The 17,190-nt window shown below is 42.2% G+C and overlaps 1 protein-coding gene across 1 annotated transcript in view; it reads right to left on the minus strand.

The window, feature by feature from the left end:
* The window catches only part of LOC109874420 (pyruvate carboxylase, mitochondrial), a 99,725-nt gene that overhangs the window by 82,220 nt on the left and 315 nt on the right, over nucleotides 1-17,190 (minus strand). The window contains exons 2-8 of the mRNA XM_020466310.2: nucleotides 11,178-11,319; nucleotides 10,847-11,031; nucleotides 10,569-10,734; nucleotides 10,263-10,408; nucleotides 10,048-10,165; nucleotides 9,818-9,969; nucleotides 789-907 (exon numbers count right to left, since the gene is read on the minus strand). Of these exons, the coding sequence (XP_020321899.1) occupies nucleotides 789-907; nucleotides 9,818-9,969; nucleotides 10,048-10,165; nucleotides 10,263-10,408; nucleotides 10,569-10,734; nucleotides 10,847-11,031; nucleotides 11,178-11,319 (1,028 nt within the window). The remainder of the gene's footprint in view (nucleotides 1-788; nucleotides 908-9,817; nucleotides 9,970-10,047; nucleotides 10,166-10,262; nucleotides 10,409-10,568; nucleotides 10,735-10,846; nucleotides 11,032-11,177; nucleotides 11,320-17,190) is intronic.

Genomic DNA, 17,190 nt, shown 5'->3' on the forward strand with positions numbered 1-17,190 from the left:
CTAGTAGCCAACATCAAGTTGACAGTCACAGGAAGTATAAGCATACAACCTATGACGCAACAGTCCTCCCATCAATACTTCATCAAAAATAAACAAAAACGTCAGTTTTATAAGAGAACACTTAAAATTGTTTAAAACAGTGAAATACAACTCAAACTCATCCTCTGGCTTCAAAACAGAAGTCCAAAACCTTTGCGTTACAGTAGTTGGTGTGGTAAGAAACAGCTAAAAACAGTACACTATAGCAGAGTGCTTTCCATACACCCACTCCTTTCCATACACTGGTCATCATATTGGGCTGCAGCTACCACATTCTCAGTTGAGATGAATTAACAAATCACAGCACATATTGGTGGGTACACTTCCTGCTTTTACCTCCCGCTGTGCACCTATAGTTACACCTCACAAATGTCCGCCAGTCCACCCATCATGCCATAATTTACTTGAATACGGACGTTCTGTGTTTTTCTATTCGAATGGCCAATTAGGGTCATCCAACATTTCATGACCTTAACAGCCCTAAGCTTGCCAGAATGTACAATAACTACATGGATATGGGTTTGCCATGTTTTTACCTACATATTGTTTTCAGTTAAGTTGACACAATGAAGCCATTTAGAAGTATTGGGACCCACCCTTTATAAAGACCGTGAGCAAAAGGACAGTCTTGACACTTACCATGAACAGACATAATTTGACCAGACAGGGAACAGTCTTACAGGTCGTCAGAGAAGTGACATTGTAATGCCAAGTAACGGCCATGGCCTCCTCGTTAATGTCGAACTTACTCTGTGACCTGCTCGGTAACGGTATGCTCCACCTGTAGGCGGGAGTTGACCTCGATGAAGTAGTGCCTTCCATGTTTATCCACCAGGAACTCCACCGTGCCAGCGTTCTCATAGCCCACCTGTACACACAGGACAAATCCAATTAGATGGAAACCTCTACTTCCTCACCTACCTGAGGACATGGAAAGACATTTGAAGAAATAAGTATGCCTGGATTTCTGAATTCTATTGGAAGAGTTTACACATTGTTTCAAAAGCTAAAATTAACTTCATACAAAGAATAAACCAAGTCTCACACGTACTGAATCAGTTTCTCCCCCCCCACCCCCGCTACTACAGAAAACTAAATCTACAAAAAAAAAAAAAAAAAGGGAAAACGACAAGACTGCCAGCTAATATCTACTGAAGACTGATATCCCATTGTGATTATAGTCATTTTTAGACAGCCTTAGAGCTCAGCCAAAGAGGAAGCAGGATTTAATATATCAGCCCATTTCCCCCTCCACAGCGCTGCGGGGTGTCAAAATAGCACTAGCCAAATTCACTGAAATCTGAACCACTGAAATTCATCCCTTGCCAAAAACTAATCTCTGCCAGCTAGGCAGGCACCCGCTAATCCATTCAGTCACCCACGTGAAGGTGCAGGCTCATGGCTAGGCAGGCACCCACTCATCCAGTCAGTCACCCACGTGAAGGTGCAGGCTCATGGCTAGGCAGGCACCCGCTAATCCATTCAGTCACCCACGTGAAGGTGCAGGCTCATGGCTAGGCAGGCACCCACTCATCCAGTCAGTCACCCACGTGAAGGTGCAGGCTCATGGCTAGGCAGGCACCCGCTCATCCATTCAGTCACCCACGTGAAGGTGCAGGCTCATGGCTAGGCAGGCACCCGCTCATCCATTCAGTCACCCACGTGAAGGTGCAGGCTCATGGCTAGGCAGGCACCCGCTCATCCATTCAGTCACCCACGTGAAGGTGCAGGCTCATGGCTAGGCAAACACCCGCTCATCCATTCAGTCACCCACGTGAAGGTGCAGGCTCATGGCTAGGCAAACACCCGCTCATCCATTCAGTCACCCACGTGAAGGTGCAGGCTCATGGCTAGGCAATTCATGTCACACAGTAGAAGTGCTGTGTATGTACAGTGCCTTCAGAAAGTATTCACACGCCTTTACTTTTTCCAAGGTGTTACAGCCTGAATTTAAAATGTATTAACTTGAGATTTTAGGTCACAGGCTGACACACCACCCCCCCATAATGTCAAAATAAAAATGTTTAAAGATTGAAAATGTTTATATTTTTTTGGTAAACAAAGAGGCTGAAATGTCTTGTCAATACGCATTTCAACCCCTTTGCTATGGCAAGCCTAAATAAGTTCAGGAGTAAACATTTGCTTAACAAGTCAAATAAGTTCAAATGGGGTCAGTGTGTACAACATGTTTGAATAACTACCTCAGCTCTGTATCCCCCACACATACGTTCCCTTAGTTGAACAGTGAATTTCAAAACAGATTCAACCGAAGACCAGCGAGGGTTTCCAATGCCTCGCAAAGGGCACCGATGGGTAAAAAAATTAAAAAAAAGAGACATTCAATATCCCTTTGAGCGTGGTGGCGTTACACCATCCCAAGTGCAATTAGTATCAATACACCCAGTCAATACAAAGATGTAGGCATCCTTACCAACTCCGTTGCCAGAGAGGAAGGAAATCACTCAGGGATTTCACCATGAGGGCAATGGTAACTTTAAAACAGTTAAGAGTTTAATGGCTGTGATAGAGAACTGAGGATGGATAAGCATTGTACATACTAACATTTCACTTTGTCATTATGGGGTATTGTGTAGATGTGAGAAAAAAAAGATTGAATCCACTTTTAATTCAGGCTGTAACAGCAAAATATGGAATTAGGGGTATGAAAACTTAATTACAATAAATGTTTGGCAATAAAACTTAATAAAATGGGGTGCACAGCAAATAGCATCAGTCATTTCAATACAATTACAACCCCTGCCAGGGGGAGCGCTGTTTGCACCCATATTCCACAAAAAATACAAATCCATTTTAAATTCACATTTTCATAGAACAGGCTGCATTTCCATTATGGGCTGTTTGTATACTTAGCCTCTACGGCAGTGGTTCCCAAACTATTTATAGACCGTACCCCTTCAAAACATTCAACCTTCAGTGCGCTCAGCGCACTCTCAAATTGGGTTTTTTGCCATTTTTGTAAGCCTGCCACACACACAATATGAAACATTTATTAAGAGTGTGAATATCACTTCCCATGAGCCGGGTTGTGACCAAGGGCTCTTATAGGACCAAGGCACAAATAAATCATTTCACTCTTTATTTAACCATCTTACATATAAAACCTTACTTGTCATCAAAAATTGTGAATAACTCAGTTTAATGAGAAGGGTGTGCTTGAAAGGATGCACAACTCTGCAACGTTGGGTTGTATTGGAGAGTGTTTTAAATAATTTCACGCAGTCTGTGCCTGTATTTAGTTCTCATGCTAGAGAGGGCCGAGAATCCACTCTCACATAGGTACCTGGTTGCAAAGGGCATCAGTGTCTTAACAGCACGATGTGCCAAGGCAGGATACTCGGAGCGCAGCCCAATCCAGAAATCTGGCAGTGGGTTCTGATTAAATTCCATTTTCACAGAACCACTTGTTGAAATTTCAATGAGGCTCTCTTGTTCAGATATCAGTAACTGGACTGGAGGCAGGGCATGAAAGGGATAACGACTCCAGTTGTTGGTGTCATACATTTCGGGAAAGTACCTGCGTAATTGCGCAACCAGCTTCGCTATATCACATTTGCCATTGTATGGTGTGTGCAAATGAACTCAAGCTTAAAGACAATGATGGGAAAACCTGTATATTGTACTGGTTAATGCAGACAGAGAAGAGCTCCAACTTACCAAATCATAGCCTCAATTTTGTCCCGCACATTGAATCTAGTTGCAGAGAGTGTAATTCTAGATTCAGATCATTCAGGTGAGGAAAAAAACATCACCCAGTCATGTGAGACACTCGTCATACAAGCGGACATGATGCTCAGTAAAGAAGGCTTGTCTCAATTTTTCTTTAAAGTCAATACTTTGCCCTTGATAACCAGCACACTTCCGTATGTTGTTAAAGCGTCACATGGTCGATGTCCATATCATTGCATAGTGCAGAAAATATGAGAATTCAGGGGCCTTGCTTTAACAAAATCAACCACTTTCACTGTAGTGTCCAAAATGTATTTCAAGCTGTCAGGCATTCCCTTGGCAGCAAGAGTCTCTCAGTGGAGGCTGCAGTGTACCCAAGTGGCATTGGGAGCAACTGCTTGCGTGCGCATTACCACTCCACTATGCCTCCCTGTCATGGCTTTTGGCCCATCAGTACAGATACCAAACACATTTTGACCACCAAAGTCCATTTGATGTCACAAAGCTGTCCAGTGGTTTGCAGAAGAGGATGTCTTAATTGACCTTCCAAAAACAAAGAACATATACCAGGAGCTGTGCATGCCAAGTCTGTTGACTCATCCAGCTGTAATGCATACAATTCACTGGCTTGTATGCAAAGCAGTAATTGTTTCAAAACATCACATTGTCACATACACATGGTTAGCAGATGTTGATGCGAGTGTAGCAAAATGCTTGTGCCTCTAGTTCCGACAGTGCAGTAATACCTAACAAGTAACATAACAATTTCCCAACTACCTAATACACACAAATCTAAAGGGGTGAATGAGAATATGTACATATAAATATATGGATGAGCGATGGCCAAATAGCATAGGCAAGGTGCAATAGATGGTATAAAATACAGTATATACATATGAGTAATGAAAGACACGTAAACATTATTAAAGTGGCATTGTTTAAAGTGACTAGTGATGCATTTATTAAAGTGGCCAGTGGGCCTCTCCGAGTTAGTGATTTCTGTTTAGCAGTCTGATGGCCTTGATATAAGCTGTTTTTCAGTCTCTCTTTTTCAGGTCCCAGCTTTGATGCACCTGTACGGACCACGCCTTCTGGATGATAGCGGTGTGAACAGGCAGCGTCTCGGGTGGTTGTTGTCCTTGATCTTTTTGGCCTTCCTGTGACATCGGGTGCTGTAGGTGTCATGGAGGGCAGGTAGTTTGCCCCCGGTGATGCGTTGTGCAGACCTCGCTACCCTCTAGAGAGCCCTGCGGTTGAGGGCAGTGCAGCTGCCATACCAGGCTGTGATACAGCCTGACAGGATGCTCTCGGTTGTGCATTTGTAAAAGTTTGTCAGGGTTTTGGGTGACAATCCAAATTTCTTCAGCCACCTGAAGTTGAAGAGGAGCAGTTGCACACTCTTCACCACACCGTCTACGTGTGGACCATTTCAGAGGATAAGGAACGAGACCCAGGAGCGTGGACGAGAGGAGCAGGTACTGTACATGCAAGCACAACAATTCAGAAACTAAGGCAATCTGCTGTTTTAAATACAGTGCCTTGCGAAAGTATTCGGCCCCCTTGAACTTTGCGACCTTTTGCCACATTTCAGGCTTCAAACATAAAGATATAAAACTGTATTTTTTTGTGAAGAATCAACAACAAGTGGGACACAATCATGAAGTGGAACGACATTTATGGGATATTTCAAACTTTTTTAACAAATCAAAAACTGAAAAATTGGGCGTGCAAAATTATTCAGCCCCCTTAAGTTAATACTTTTTGGCACCACCTTTTGCTGCGATTACAGCTGTAAGTCGCTTGGGGTATGTCTCTATCAGTTTTGCACATCGAGAGACTGAAATTTTTTTCCATTCCTCCTTGCAAAACAGCTCGAGCTCAGTGAGGTTGGATGGAGAGCATTTGTGAACAGCAGTTCAGTTCTTTCCACAGATTCTCGATTGGATTCAGGTCTGGGCTTTGACTTGGCCATTCTAACACCTGGATATGTTTATTTTTGAACCATTCCATTGTAGATTTTGCTTTATGTTTTGGATCATTGTCTTGTTGGAAGACAAATCTCCGTCCCAGTCTCAGGTCTTTTGCAGACTTCTTCCAGAATGGTCCTGTATTTGGCTCCATCCATCTTCCCATCAATTTTAACCATCTTTCCTGTCCCTGCTGAAGAAAAGCAGGCCCAAACCATGATGCTGCCACCACCATGTTTGACAGTGGGGATAGGGTGTTCAGGGTGATGAGCTGTGTTGCTTTTACGCCAAACATAACATTTTGCATTGTTGCCAAAAAGTTCCATTTTGGTTTCATCTGACCAGAGCACCTTCTTCCACATGTTTGGTGTGTCTCCCAGGTGGCTTGTGGCAAACTTTAAACGACACTTTTTATGGATATCTTTAAGAAATAGCTTTCTTCTTGCCACTCTTCCATAAAGGCCAGATTTGTGCAATATACGACTGATTGTTGTCCTATGGACAGAGTCTCCCACCTCAGCTGTAGATCTCTGCAGTTCATCCAGAGTGATCATGGGCCTCTTGGCTGCATCTCTGATCAGTCTTCTCCTTGTATGAGCTGAAAGTTTAGAGGGACGGCCAGGTCTTGGTAGATTCGCAGTGGTCTGATACTCCTTCCATTTCAATATTATCGCTTGCACAGTGCTCCTTGGGATGTTTAAAGCTTGGGAAATCTTTTTGTATCCAAATCCGGCTTTAAACTTCTTCACAACAGTATCTCGGACCTGCCTGGTGTGTTCCTTGTTCTTCATGATGCTCTCTGCGCTTTTAACGGACCTCTGAGACTATCACAGTGCAGGTGCATTTATACGGAGACTTGATTACACACAGGTGGATTGTATTTATCATCATTAGTCATTTAGGTCAACATTGGATCATTCAGAGATCCTCACTGAACTTCTGGAGAGAGTTTGCTGCACTGAAAGTAAAGGGGCTGAATAATTTTGCACGCCCAATTTTTCAGTTTTTGATTTGTTAAAAAAGTTTGAAATATCCAATAAATGTCGTTCCACTTCATGATTGTGTCCCACTTGTAGTTGATTCTTCACCAAAAAATACAGTTTTATATCTTTATGTTTGAAGCTTGAAATGTGGCAAAAGGTCGCAAAGTTCAAGGGGGCCGAATACTTTCGCAAGGCACTGTATGTCAATGCTGGCTGAGTTGGCAACAAAAATACAGGGCTTTCAGTTGGAGTGCAACGGTGTGGGGGGGGGTGGGGGTGTAAAATGAATTAAATGAGCATGTGGGCTAGAAGAGAAAAGAATGGAAGTAGGAGACTGTATCAAGGCTGTGACCACACCCCTACATGTTCTTAAGAGGCTCGGGGTAGAGTGGAGACAAAAATATATTACAAACTAGTTTTGACAGAGATGGCTTTTCATTAGCACTTTCAGTTATTCAAGTTTTATTTTCTGACCTTATCAAAACTCCTTGTGGTAGCTTTGTAATTGAATGACAAACATTTCTGGGGTTGGAGTAAAAACACTTTTCCACAAACTATCAGCCCACAATCACATCGAAATATGTTGAGACTTGTTACGGCTTAAAAATCCTTCTTTAACCCATCAATAAGGGATCATAGCTCCCACCTGGTCAGTCTTCTGGAAAGAGCAGGTGTTTTCATAATGTTTTGCACACCCAGTGTACCCTGGATGTTCCATTCAGATACAAGAGTGATCCCTATAACCACGCCTTGACAAGCACGTGTATCAATATTCTAATGTATCGGAGGAATTTATTACCCTAGTATTCTAGTCAAAATTTCATCTCAAATCATAACTAAATCTACCCAAAGCAGGTTTCACACTGATATTTTGGTCCACAGCTTACTCCTGAGATAAAGAGCTGGAACACCCGCTTTTAATGAAGTTGTAATCAAGTTTCCTAAATTAACCGCAGATGATTAAAGCTTTAAATAACAGATCAAAGTGATTATAAAATTTACTAGGGTCTGGGGAAGGTGCTATATAAAAAAAGGTATATGGGTGAACATTATCCTCCTTAGATAATCATATCTGACAGTCCATGACTTATCTATGGATATCCCACAGGATAGTAGAACAGGAGAATCATTGAGCATTAAAATGTACTCTATAATTCACTTATAGATAAGACCAACAAACTAATTCTAATGGAAATTTGAAACTCTTTGACATGACAAGCTGGACCCTAGTGGAAACGCATGCTGAAGGGCTTAACATATCTGATATGTAAACAATGTGCTCATGTGGGAGGAGTCTGTTAGTGAACCACCACTGGCAGAGTTTTGTTTTCGTTAGGAGAGCAGGTTTCTCGAAGTGCATGCATAGCCAAACGCTCTCGTCACCACTCCTCTTCATTCCTCACTGCCATATGATTGAACAGATGGAGAGGAATTCTGTCCCTCACTCACAACCAATTTCTTTCTCTCCCTCACACAGACCAATGCTAGTGTAGTCATATTTTCCATTCTGTTAAGTTATTGACAGAGCAAATAGGGTGGGAGACTGGTCACTGTAGTGCATGTCTGGGTATCAGGCTGAATGGATGAGTTCAGGCAGTTCAACAGTGGCCGATCTTAAATTGAGGGCCACATGCACATCACAGGTCTTTCTTCACTCCCTCAAACATGGCAAACTCGTCCCACCCCCTGCCTCCCTCTTCCATCCCAAAAACAGCAAAAAATGGAATACAAGCACTTGCAAAATACAGCTAGCTCAAGGGTGAACATGACAGGCACACCAGCTAGTGTACACAACGTCTAATAGTTTCTCATACAGGATGGGGAAATCGGTGGGATGCCACTGACAACAGTAACTGTTTTCAGATCAAAGTAATTGCTTCCACCTCAAGAAAACAAAATAAGTCAGCTTGATTGCAATCAGGAAATTCTTCAATTGCGTATTGTTAAGACATTTTAGCACAGTGCTGAGCTATAGTTCGAATCAGAGTTCGATTATTGTTCCATTGTATCCCCCCCCCACCCCCCGAAACAATAGCTGCTAGAACTGCTACATGACTAGGCTATATTCAGTAGCCTATATTGCCCCCCCCCCCCGGATGTGCTCAGATGTGCTGCTATAGGCCTACTCACAGAAAGCTTCAGAGATCTACTTATGAGGCAGCATGCATGTCATCAAATGCTCGCAGTCAAACAATCAATAATAGGGCTCAACTGTTTTTCCCCCCCGTGTTTGGTCCAGACTGCCATCTCACCTGCAGCGAACCGCACAACGGTACGAATCGGACCGAGACCACCCTTTGAGCGATACACCGTGCATTGTTTAGTGCAGATAGTGTTCACACCAGTTCAAACCAACCGAACTAAGGGAGTAAACACTATGGTGTGAAAGCCCCCTTACATGTGATATTTATTGTGAGTGAGAGTGTCAATCTCAACAGTTCACTACTAGTGGCAGTCTCCTCTGGCCATCTGTGTTGTTGAATGCTGCCATCTAGTGTGCCAATTGGTAGCCTGCAGGTGGAATTTCTTTCCATTGCTTTAATTAGGCTCCAGTCTTTTACTTTGATCCTTTCTTCCTTCCCTGTAGGACACTTATGAATCGAAATTGCTCTTTCGGTCTCTAAATCCCTTTCTTAAACTGCAATATTCCTTTCCAGGTTCTCATCCTCCTCCCACACGTCTCCATTGCCTCTATGAGCACAACACCGAATGAGAACACCCATTTAGAAGGGCTCAGAGTAGCTTAAATGAATTTAAAACATTGTGCTTTGAGGGTCTTGCCTTGCTTTCCTTACTACAATTAATTTGTTTTATTTTTTAAATGTAGGACATTTTTCATTATGAGCCGTTTTGAACGAAAGGCCAAGAACGAACAAACTCAGGGTTTCTCAACATCCTTGATGTTTATGGTGTCTGTGAGAAGTGTTTTTGCACAATAAAGACTAAAACTCCACTCAATTCAAACAATGATCTGATATTCCATTCAAAACTGCAAATACATACAGCACAGCCATTTTAAAAGGCAGCAGTGCCAAAATTCTAAACATTTAAAAAATGAAAATGACAAAGGAATACAAGGTTTCAGCTCTACACTCCCTATTAAAAGAATGTATCATAAAGCATGTGTGTTGCATCCTGTACCTGTCTGGCCAGGTTGACAGAGTCAGCGGTGAGTCTGTCCCGGAGGTGTGGGTCCAGTTGTACAGCCGGGGCGATCTCTACCACCTTCTGGTGCCTCCTCTGGATAGAGCAGTCCCTCTCATACAGGTGGATAACATTACCATACTTATCACCTGGGAGAGATGGGATGACAATGTGATTAGATCTACTGTATACAACCCTTTTAAAAGACTCAACAAAAACAAACTCACCCAGGATCTGCACTTCAATGTGTCTGGGTCTCTCAATGAACTTCTCCACGAAAAGAGCACCGTTCCCAAACGCAGCCAGGGCCTCAGAGTACGCACGCTGATAGTTCTCCTCCAGCTCCTACACACGTCAACCGACGGGGATCAATAAGTCAGCCAGCACAAAGACAAAACACTTAGACTGGAGCCTCTACTTAGGCACAGATATTTATACTCGCCTCGTACTCTTTGACCACCCTCATTCCCCTGCCCCCACCACCGTAGGCAGCCTTAAAGATGATGGGAAAGCCATAGGTGTTGGAGAACTCCTGGGCCTCCGATAGGCAAGTGATGGGACCGTCTGTCCCTGGTACAACTGGAACTCCTGGAAGCAAAAACAAACAATTTGAGCTTAACTCAACAGTTAACAGTACACAATGTCAGCTGTATGTTTGATGATTTTGCTGAAAAAAATGACTTTAAAACATGAAACAAACATCCATCAGATGGTCCTGAACATGACAGTGTGAGAGTGTCCGGCCTACCTGCACGGATAGCGATGGATCGAGCCTCCACCTTGTCTCCCATCTTGCGCACCACATCAGGGGAAGGGCCAATGAAGCGTACCCCAGCATCGACACATGCCTGAGCAAAGTCTGATCGCTCAGACAGGAAGCCATACCCAGGGTGGATTGCATCCACATCATTTTCCTGAGAAAAATAATAAAACGATGTGGGAAAAAAAACATATAAAGCTGTGATCTTTAAGAGCAGTAACAGTTGGTTCAGAAAAGTTTCCAAAATATATTTTCACATCTCTGACCTTAGCAACTTTGATGATGTCAGGGATGTCCAGGTAGGCAGCCACGGGCGGCAGGCCCTTCCCTATGAGGTAAGCCTCATCTGCCTTCTGCCTGTGCATCTGGCCGGTGTCTTGCTCAGAGTAGACAGCCACTGTCCGGATCCCCAGCTCAGTGCACGCCCGGAACACACGGATGGCAATCTCACCTACAAGTAGTTGGATTACTCAGCTGTCATCATGCAGTCTCAGGAAAATGTAATCATGTGGTGAGAGGAAACTAGCTACAACAATTTGGCTTAGATTTCAGTGTTTTAGTGTCAGAATTACCAAGGTAGGAGAATTGTTACGATACCTCTATTGGCCACCATGACCTTTTTGATGGGCTTGTATTCCAGTGTCTGAGGGGAGTTGTGGGTGGTGCGAGACAGGCAGCATGCCCTCCTGACAGCCAGTAGCCCCAGGGCCGAACGCATACCTCCAACGTGCAGCAGCATCTTCACAGAGGAAGGGTGTGGTTAAGGAGTAAACAGACAGCCCATGCATGATGCAACACAGGTCCTGACCTATATACAGTTGTATGGGGACTGACTTAACGGACAGTAAAAATGTCAAACTTATAAAGGCAATAAGAAGCAGACAACAGATAAAATAAGCCTAACACTTCCTTTTGCTTTACCTTGGAAGGAATATGGGAATACTAGATACCTGACTTACCTATAGAAATATCAGTTGTGTCTAGAAACATTTGTGCCCCAAAAAAAAATATGTTTTGACCCTTTTAAGTGTGTACTTCACTGCATTTATACTGGAGATACCACATTAACAGTAAAAGTAATTTTTTTATACAAAATATACAAAATAAAATTGCTGGAGGACATCTTTAACCTCTATTACAGTACACTCTGACCAGACCTCTGGGCTAACACTCCATACCAACTGACTAAACAAGGCATTCATGTGCAACTTAGGGGTCAGTGACAAAAAAAACAAAAAAAAAACAGTTAGTGGAATTTAAAGAAATAGTTTGGTAAACACTTTCCATCTGAACAAATAGTGACTGACTGAACACAGCAGGGATGGAAGCTCCATGGGACGCAGATGGGAAAAGAGTAAAACATTCCAATTCAGAGGACCTGTAGAGGAGATCAATTAGGCAATACTTGATTCATTAGAAAAGGCCAAAGGGAAATTAAATTGGGTTTGAACTTAAACACAACAATAATTAAATATAAAATGGTTGAATGTCCAACTGCCTCTAACACGCCACCCTAGCACACAAATCAATCCAAACCCTTCAGAGTATGCGAAGTGTTGGCCTGTTGATGTGACAATATCATGAGACTGGTCCGCCGATACAGCAGCATTAGTGACCTCTCGTAGTGACCTCTCGTAACTCCAGCATAACAAAGCCCAGTTGTCCATGGTCCGACCACCAGTTCTACAGATTTGGAAATACCTCATCTGTATAAGTACTAGTCACATGAACAGGCTAACTGATCAACACTAAGAGGTGGATATGGTTTGATACACAAGAATTCAACCCTAACACTAAAAATGTTTGGCATAAACAGCAATGGCACGTCCACTGCTGCGTTGGCAGGAGCAAGAGACTGATAAGCCATATCACGTTCAGTACTTTGTGATCCCAAATATAGGACATCAAATTAAAAAGTCCGTATCATACTATACCTGCACTGCATGTTGAAAATGAAGCAGATTGGGACAAAACCAAACAAAATACTGCACAAGCGCACATTGCAATAACAGGTTCAAAGGTAAAAAGAAAAAAAAAAAGGGCAGTTTGCAGGAATGCTCTTTTGATGTCAGATCCCCTTGATAACAAATATTTGTTTTGCCATGTGGACAAATGATACCATTTATTATGAAATTCTCATGGCACTGACATGTTTGCATTAGAATAAAATCAAAGAATTGATAAGAAATCCCTAACCATTTTAACCCTAACCTAGAACATTACTGCACGTGACATCCTTTATTTATAACATCAATAAATGCAGGTGAATCAACCTAAGACTTCACTATGTTCCCATGAATAGAAATGACTTGAAAATATAGCAAAAGGAAAGAGCAGAGGGAGCAGAGTTGGCACAAAAAAGAAAAGAAGGCTAGTCTGAATGAATGGAAGTGGGCCAAATGAAACAGGATATTCTTGACGACATTCCTCTGGTCCAATCATTTGAGAGACATGTTAAAAGGCAGCTTATTGTAATATAGCCTAGTACATTGTCTTCAACTGTAATTTGACCTGTCAACCATTTCTACCCAAAAATGAGCTGCAAACGTATTTCATTGTGTTCTGTATTCAAGCTGACAGGGTGTGTTCATGGCTTAATGAGGGCTCTGGAGAAAGTCTGGCACCAAGGACCTCACATCAGCAGACTGACCTTGTTGAACAGCCTCTCCATTGTCACCTAAAGTGCCTTCTTTCTAGACAAGAGAAATAGCCGAACCCTCACATTGTAAAACGTGATGGTTACTGTAATAAGTTGACTACCTAATGAGTTAATACTACAGAGAACTTTCATTGAGATTTCAGGGATTGATATTAAGGTGTTGCCCTATTGCCTGGGGAAAGTAAATTGAGCAGTCCCGCAAGTTGAGCCTGCCCCATTTGGGCAGGTCATTGAAAACAACCAAACTGCAAAGAATTCCAGTAGCCTAAACCTGACCTTTCTGGTTCATCCGATTGCATTAGGTGAAGGACAATTTATGGCAGTCAAGCAAGTTTAGCTTGTTCTGAGATTTTTACTGATTTACTGGAATTCTTAGCATTTGGGTTCTCAGTTTCTAATTCCTTCCCCATGTGTAGGTGAAAGGCAGGCTGTATGGCACTTCTGTATGTAAATAGCTAGTTTATGTTTTCAACCAAGTGATCATAATCGTCAGGCAACCTATTTATTTATTATTTTTTATTTTTAAAGCTCCCAACTTACCGATGGGCAAGTGCCTTTCAGAATGTAACGTCAATCCCTGTGACAAACCAACCTATAGCATAGGACTAGGGCCCTAGTGACATGCAGAGACTTCACTACCACCATTACCCAAATATTGCAAATATGTCACTCATAAATATAAATGGGCCTAAACATGGCCATCAATAACCTGATGACTTTGAAAATGGGCCACGACAGGCAGAACAAGGTGGTTTACATATTCCATAAAATCAGTCTACATGTAGGCAGGCTTAGTCTCTGTGCTGGTCTTTCCCACCACACAACAGACATACTAGAACATGTTGGGGCAACTAATTGGTCTTAAAACCAGATGACTGAACACGCATAAAAACACTCAGTTCAACAAACACTGATGTGGCATATAGTAAATGGTTACCAGTAGGCTGATAGCCAACTAAGAAAAATAAAAGTGGTAGCCTGTTTACTACCATCATTACAAAAGTTTAGTTGTATTCAATTTAGAGGCTGAACCCTGAACATTCTGAACACAGTAGCCAAGACATATGCTACTTGTGTTGATAGCACTGAATATAACCAGAGTGCAAGTGTAGCAAGTTGAGGTTGTTGTTGGGTAAACAACCCCACCATGCAGTTATAAACATACATGAGGTATGGAAGCGGTGTTGAAGAAACAAAGCCTGAACTTTATCAACTCATCTGGAACAGATCTGGCATGCTCTTCACAACAAACACCTTCATTCAACAATTCATTTTAGATTCTGGAAACATGGTGAGTAGGTGAAATGTATTTTATTTTCTTCACGATTTGCCCAGCAATAATCTTGACAGTAACTACAATTGTAGTAGAAGGAGTCAATGTCGTAGACTACCATTAAACATATGAGAGGGACTTCTGACCTAATAGAAGTGTTGCAGGAAGCCTACCTTCGGCAAGGTAGCTGGACAGACAATAATTCCTGCTCAATTAAGCAATATTAAACAATAAAAGCTCCAAAAACACCCAAGTATCTTTTTTTACAACTGCAACGCTCTCAGTAGTGATCCAGGTCTTTAGATGTTGTACATATTAAAATTGTGTGATTCCAAACTTCAAACGCAACATTATATACCATTTTGTGTGACTCATGCCATACTTTTCCGAGTGCTCATGCTACACAGAGAAGCATCACAAGTGGATAGGGGAAATCACTCGAATGGCACAAAATGGAATCTAACATTGCAGATATCGCTGGGAATGACAATTTCATACATCTACAAGACCTGCATCACTATACTGAGAGCATTGCGGTTTCTAGAAGGATGTATATTTAGGTGTTTTTGTGCATGTTTTATCCACGCCTTGGCACTGCAGAACAAGCTAAATTTAAGTAAAATTGCAAAAAAAGTGTGTGGACTCTACTATAACATGCAATTTACATCAATTTACATAGATTTTTTTATGTCAAAATGCAAAGTTAAATTCTCCTTTAAAGGGATACTTCTAGATTTTGGCAATGAGGAAAGTGCAGTTTGAAGTTGCTAACTACCAGACATAAAAATGTTATCAACTAGGTCAGCCGACTCTGGGAAAGTAGAGAAAGGGCTTCATTGCCAGAATCCCGAAGTATTCTGTTAAAGGGATTGATCAGCCAAAATCAAACTTAAGACAGTACACGCAAGTATGCCAAGCATGCCATATTTGAATGTAGTCTCTTTCCCAGCTAAGTGTTTAGTAAGCTATAAGCCTGGCAAGGTTAACTTGAACCTAGGCCTAAATGCCATCGGTAACCATGACATTTAAAAACCAAGTCTAGCAATGTTGCAGACTGAAAATGTAGGGACAGCTATAGCCCCAAAGCTAGTTCTCTATTGAAGCAAACCTATGTCCCATGTTCCAAATGTACATAATGTAAACTTACTCTACCCATTGTCAGCTGATTTCTGCCTGTGGAAATGTATCCACGGGAAAGTATTATTAAGCCAACTTCAAAACGCAGGTGTCTGTGTGGCGCCATTATGACTTGTCACCGAAGGCACCTTACGTGCACAAGATAGAAGTAGCCTTCAAGTATGCATACTAACTGAAGTCTTGCAGGTATTTACATGGTTTTGCACATGTGCCAGGTGATAGAAATCTCAATGGCAGTAACGGCAAGCTAAACAGTTGGGTAAGTAATTCTATTGCTATGGCTATTTTCTCAAATTTTGACCCGAAAAAAGACAAACCGCACAGACAACCGGCAGAGTTAGTACAAATGTGATTTTGTTCAACAATCTGATTTGTAAGTAAACTTCAAGTGTTTGCAGTGCTTTATTTCAGATCAGAAACCGTGTGGTTAGAGCCCTGAATGATGAATGGCTGAAAGCTGTGGTATATCAGACCATATACCACAGCTATGACAAACTTTTATTTAACAGTTCTCATTACATTGGTAACCAGTTTATAATAGCAATAAGGCATCTCGTGGCTTTGCGGTATACGGCCAATATGCCACGGCCAAAGGCTGTATGCAGGCACGCCGCGTTGCGCATAAGGACAGCCCTTAGACCTGGTATATTGGCCATATAGCACACCCCCTAGGACTTATTGCTTAAGTGTATACCAGAAAGCTGGTATCACAGTCTGATTTATTATGCATGGACAGCAGTTGGCAAGATATGAAAAAGTAGAAACCATAAGGAAATGTCACAATAGATGGTTGGGACACTAATGCACAATAAAGGCTATGCCACCGCAGTGTTCAGACTGGTCCTGCATACCCAAGCCAAAGGTCTGGCCTGCACCTCGGTCTACACACCATGGGTTCCGAGGACAATAATTTAATAACACTGCTAGGTCTATATATCAGAATGAGTCCAAAAGTTACACGTTGTTGCATACTATAAACTAGATTTTATACGAGAATCCTTTCCAGACAGATACAACATGCACATGAATGAACTGTCCAGACAGTTTCTGTTCCACTGAACTCTTGACCGATTCACCAGTGCAACACCAAAGTCGAGGTTCTTCACTGATCGAAAGAGCAAACAAACCAATCTCAATCAATGTTCTCACGTTGGACGTCCATTCGGTGTATTATTTGTCAGTCAGAAGATAACGAATATGTACATCACTAATTTTTACTGGAGTCCAAAAGGGCATTGTCGCGGATAATTCTAAATGGCTAGCTATGTGGAAATGTCACCATCATTTGGGGGAGTTGTCGGCTGCAGTGTCCACTTTTGCTCGGTGCTTAGTATGCAGCCAACTAACTTCCATGAGAAAGGGCTACATTAGATGGCATAGCTAACTCGCTAGCTAGCCAACCAACTGTTAACTAGCTAGCAGCTCTGGACCTGCATGTAAAAACATAGTATGATGGATGGATATTGGCCAACTACCACGGGATAAGCAACATAAACAACCCCCAAATTGTCTATTTTTCTCCAAGACTTGTAATGCAAAAA

Source organism: Oncorhynchus kisutch, linkage group LG29 (assembly GCF_002021735.2).
Source record: "Oncorhynchus kisutch isolate 150728-3 linkage group LG29, Okis_V2, whole genome shotgun sequence".
Taxonomy (NCBI): Eukaryota; Metazoa; Chordata; class Actinopteri; order Salmoniformes; family Salmonidae; genus Oncorhynchus; species Oncorhynchus kisutch.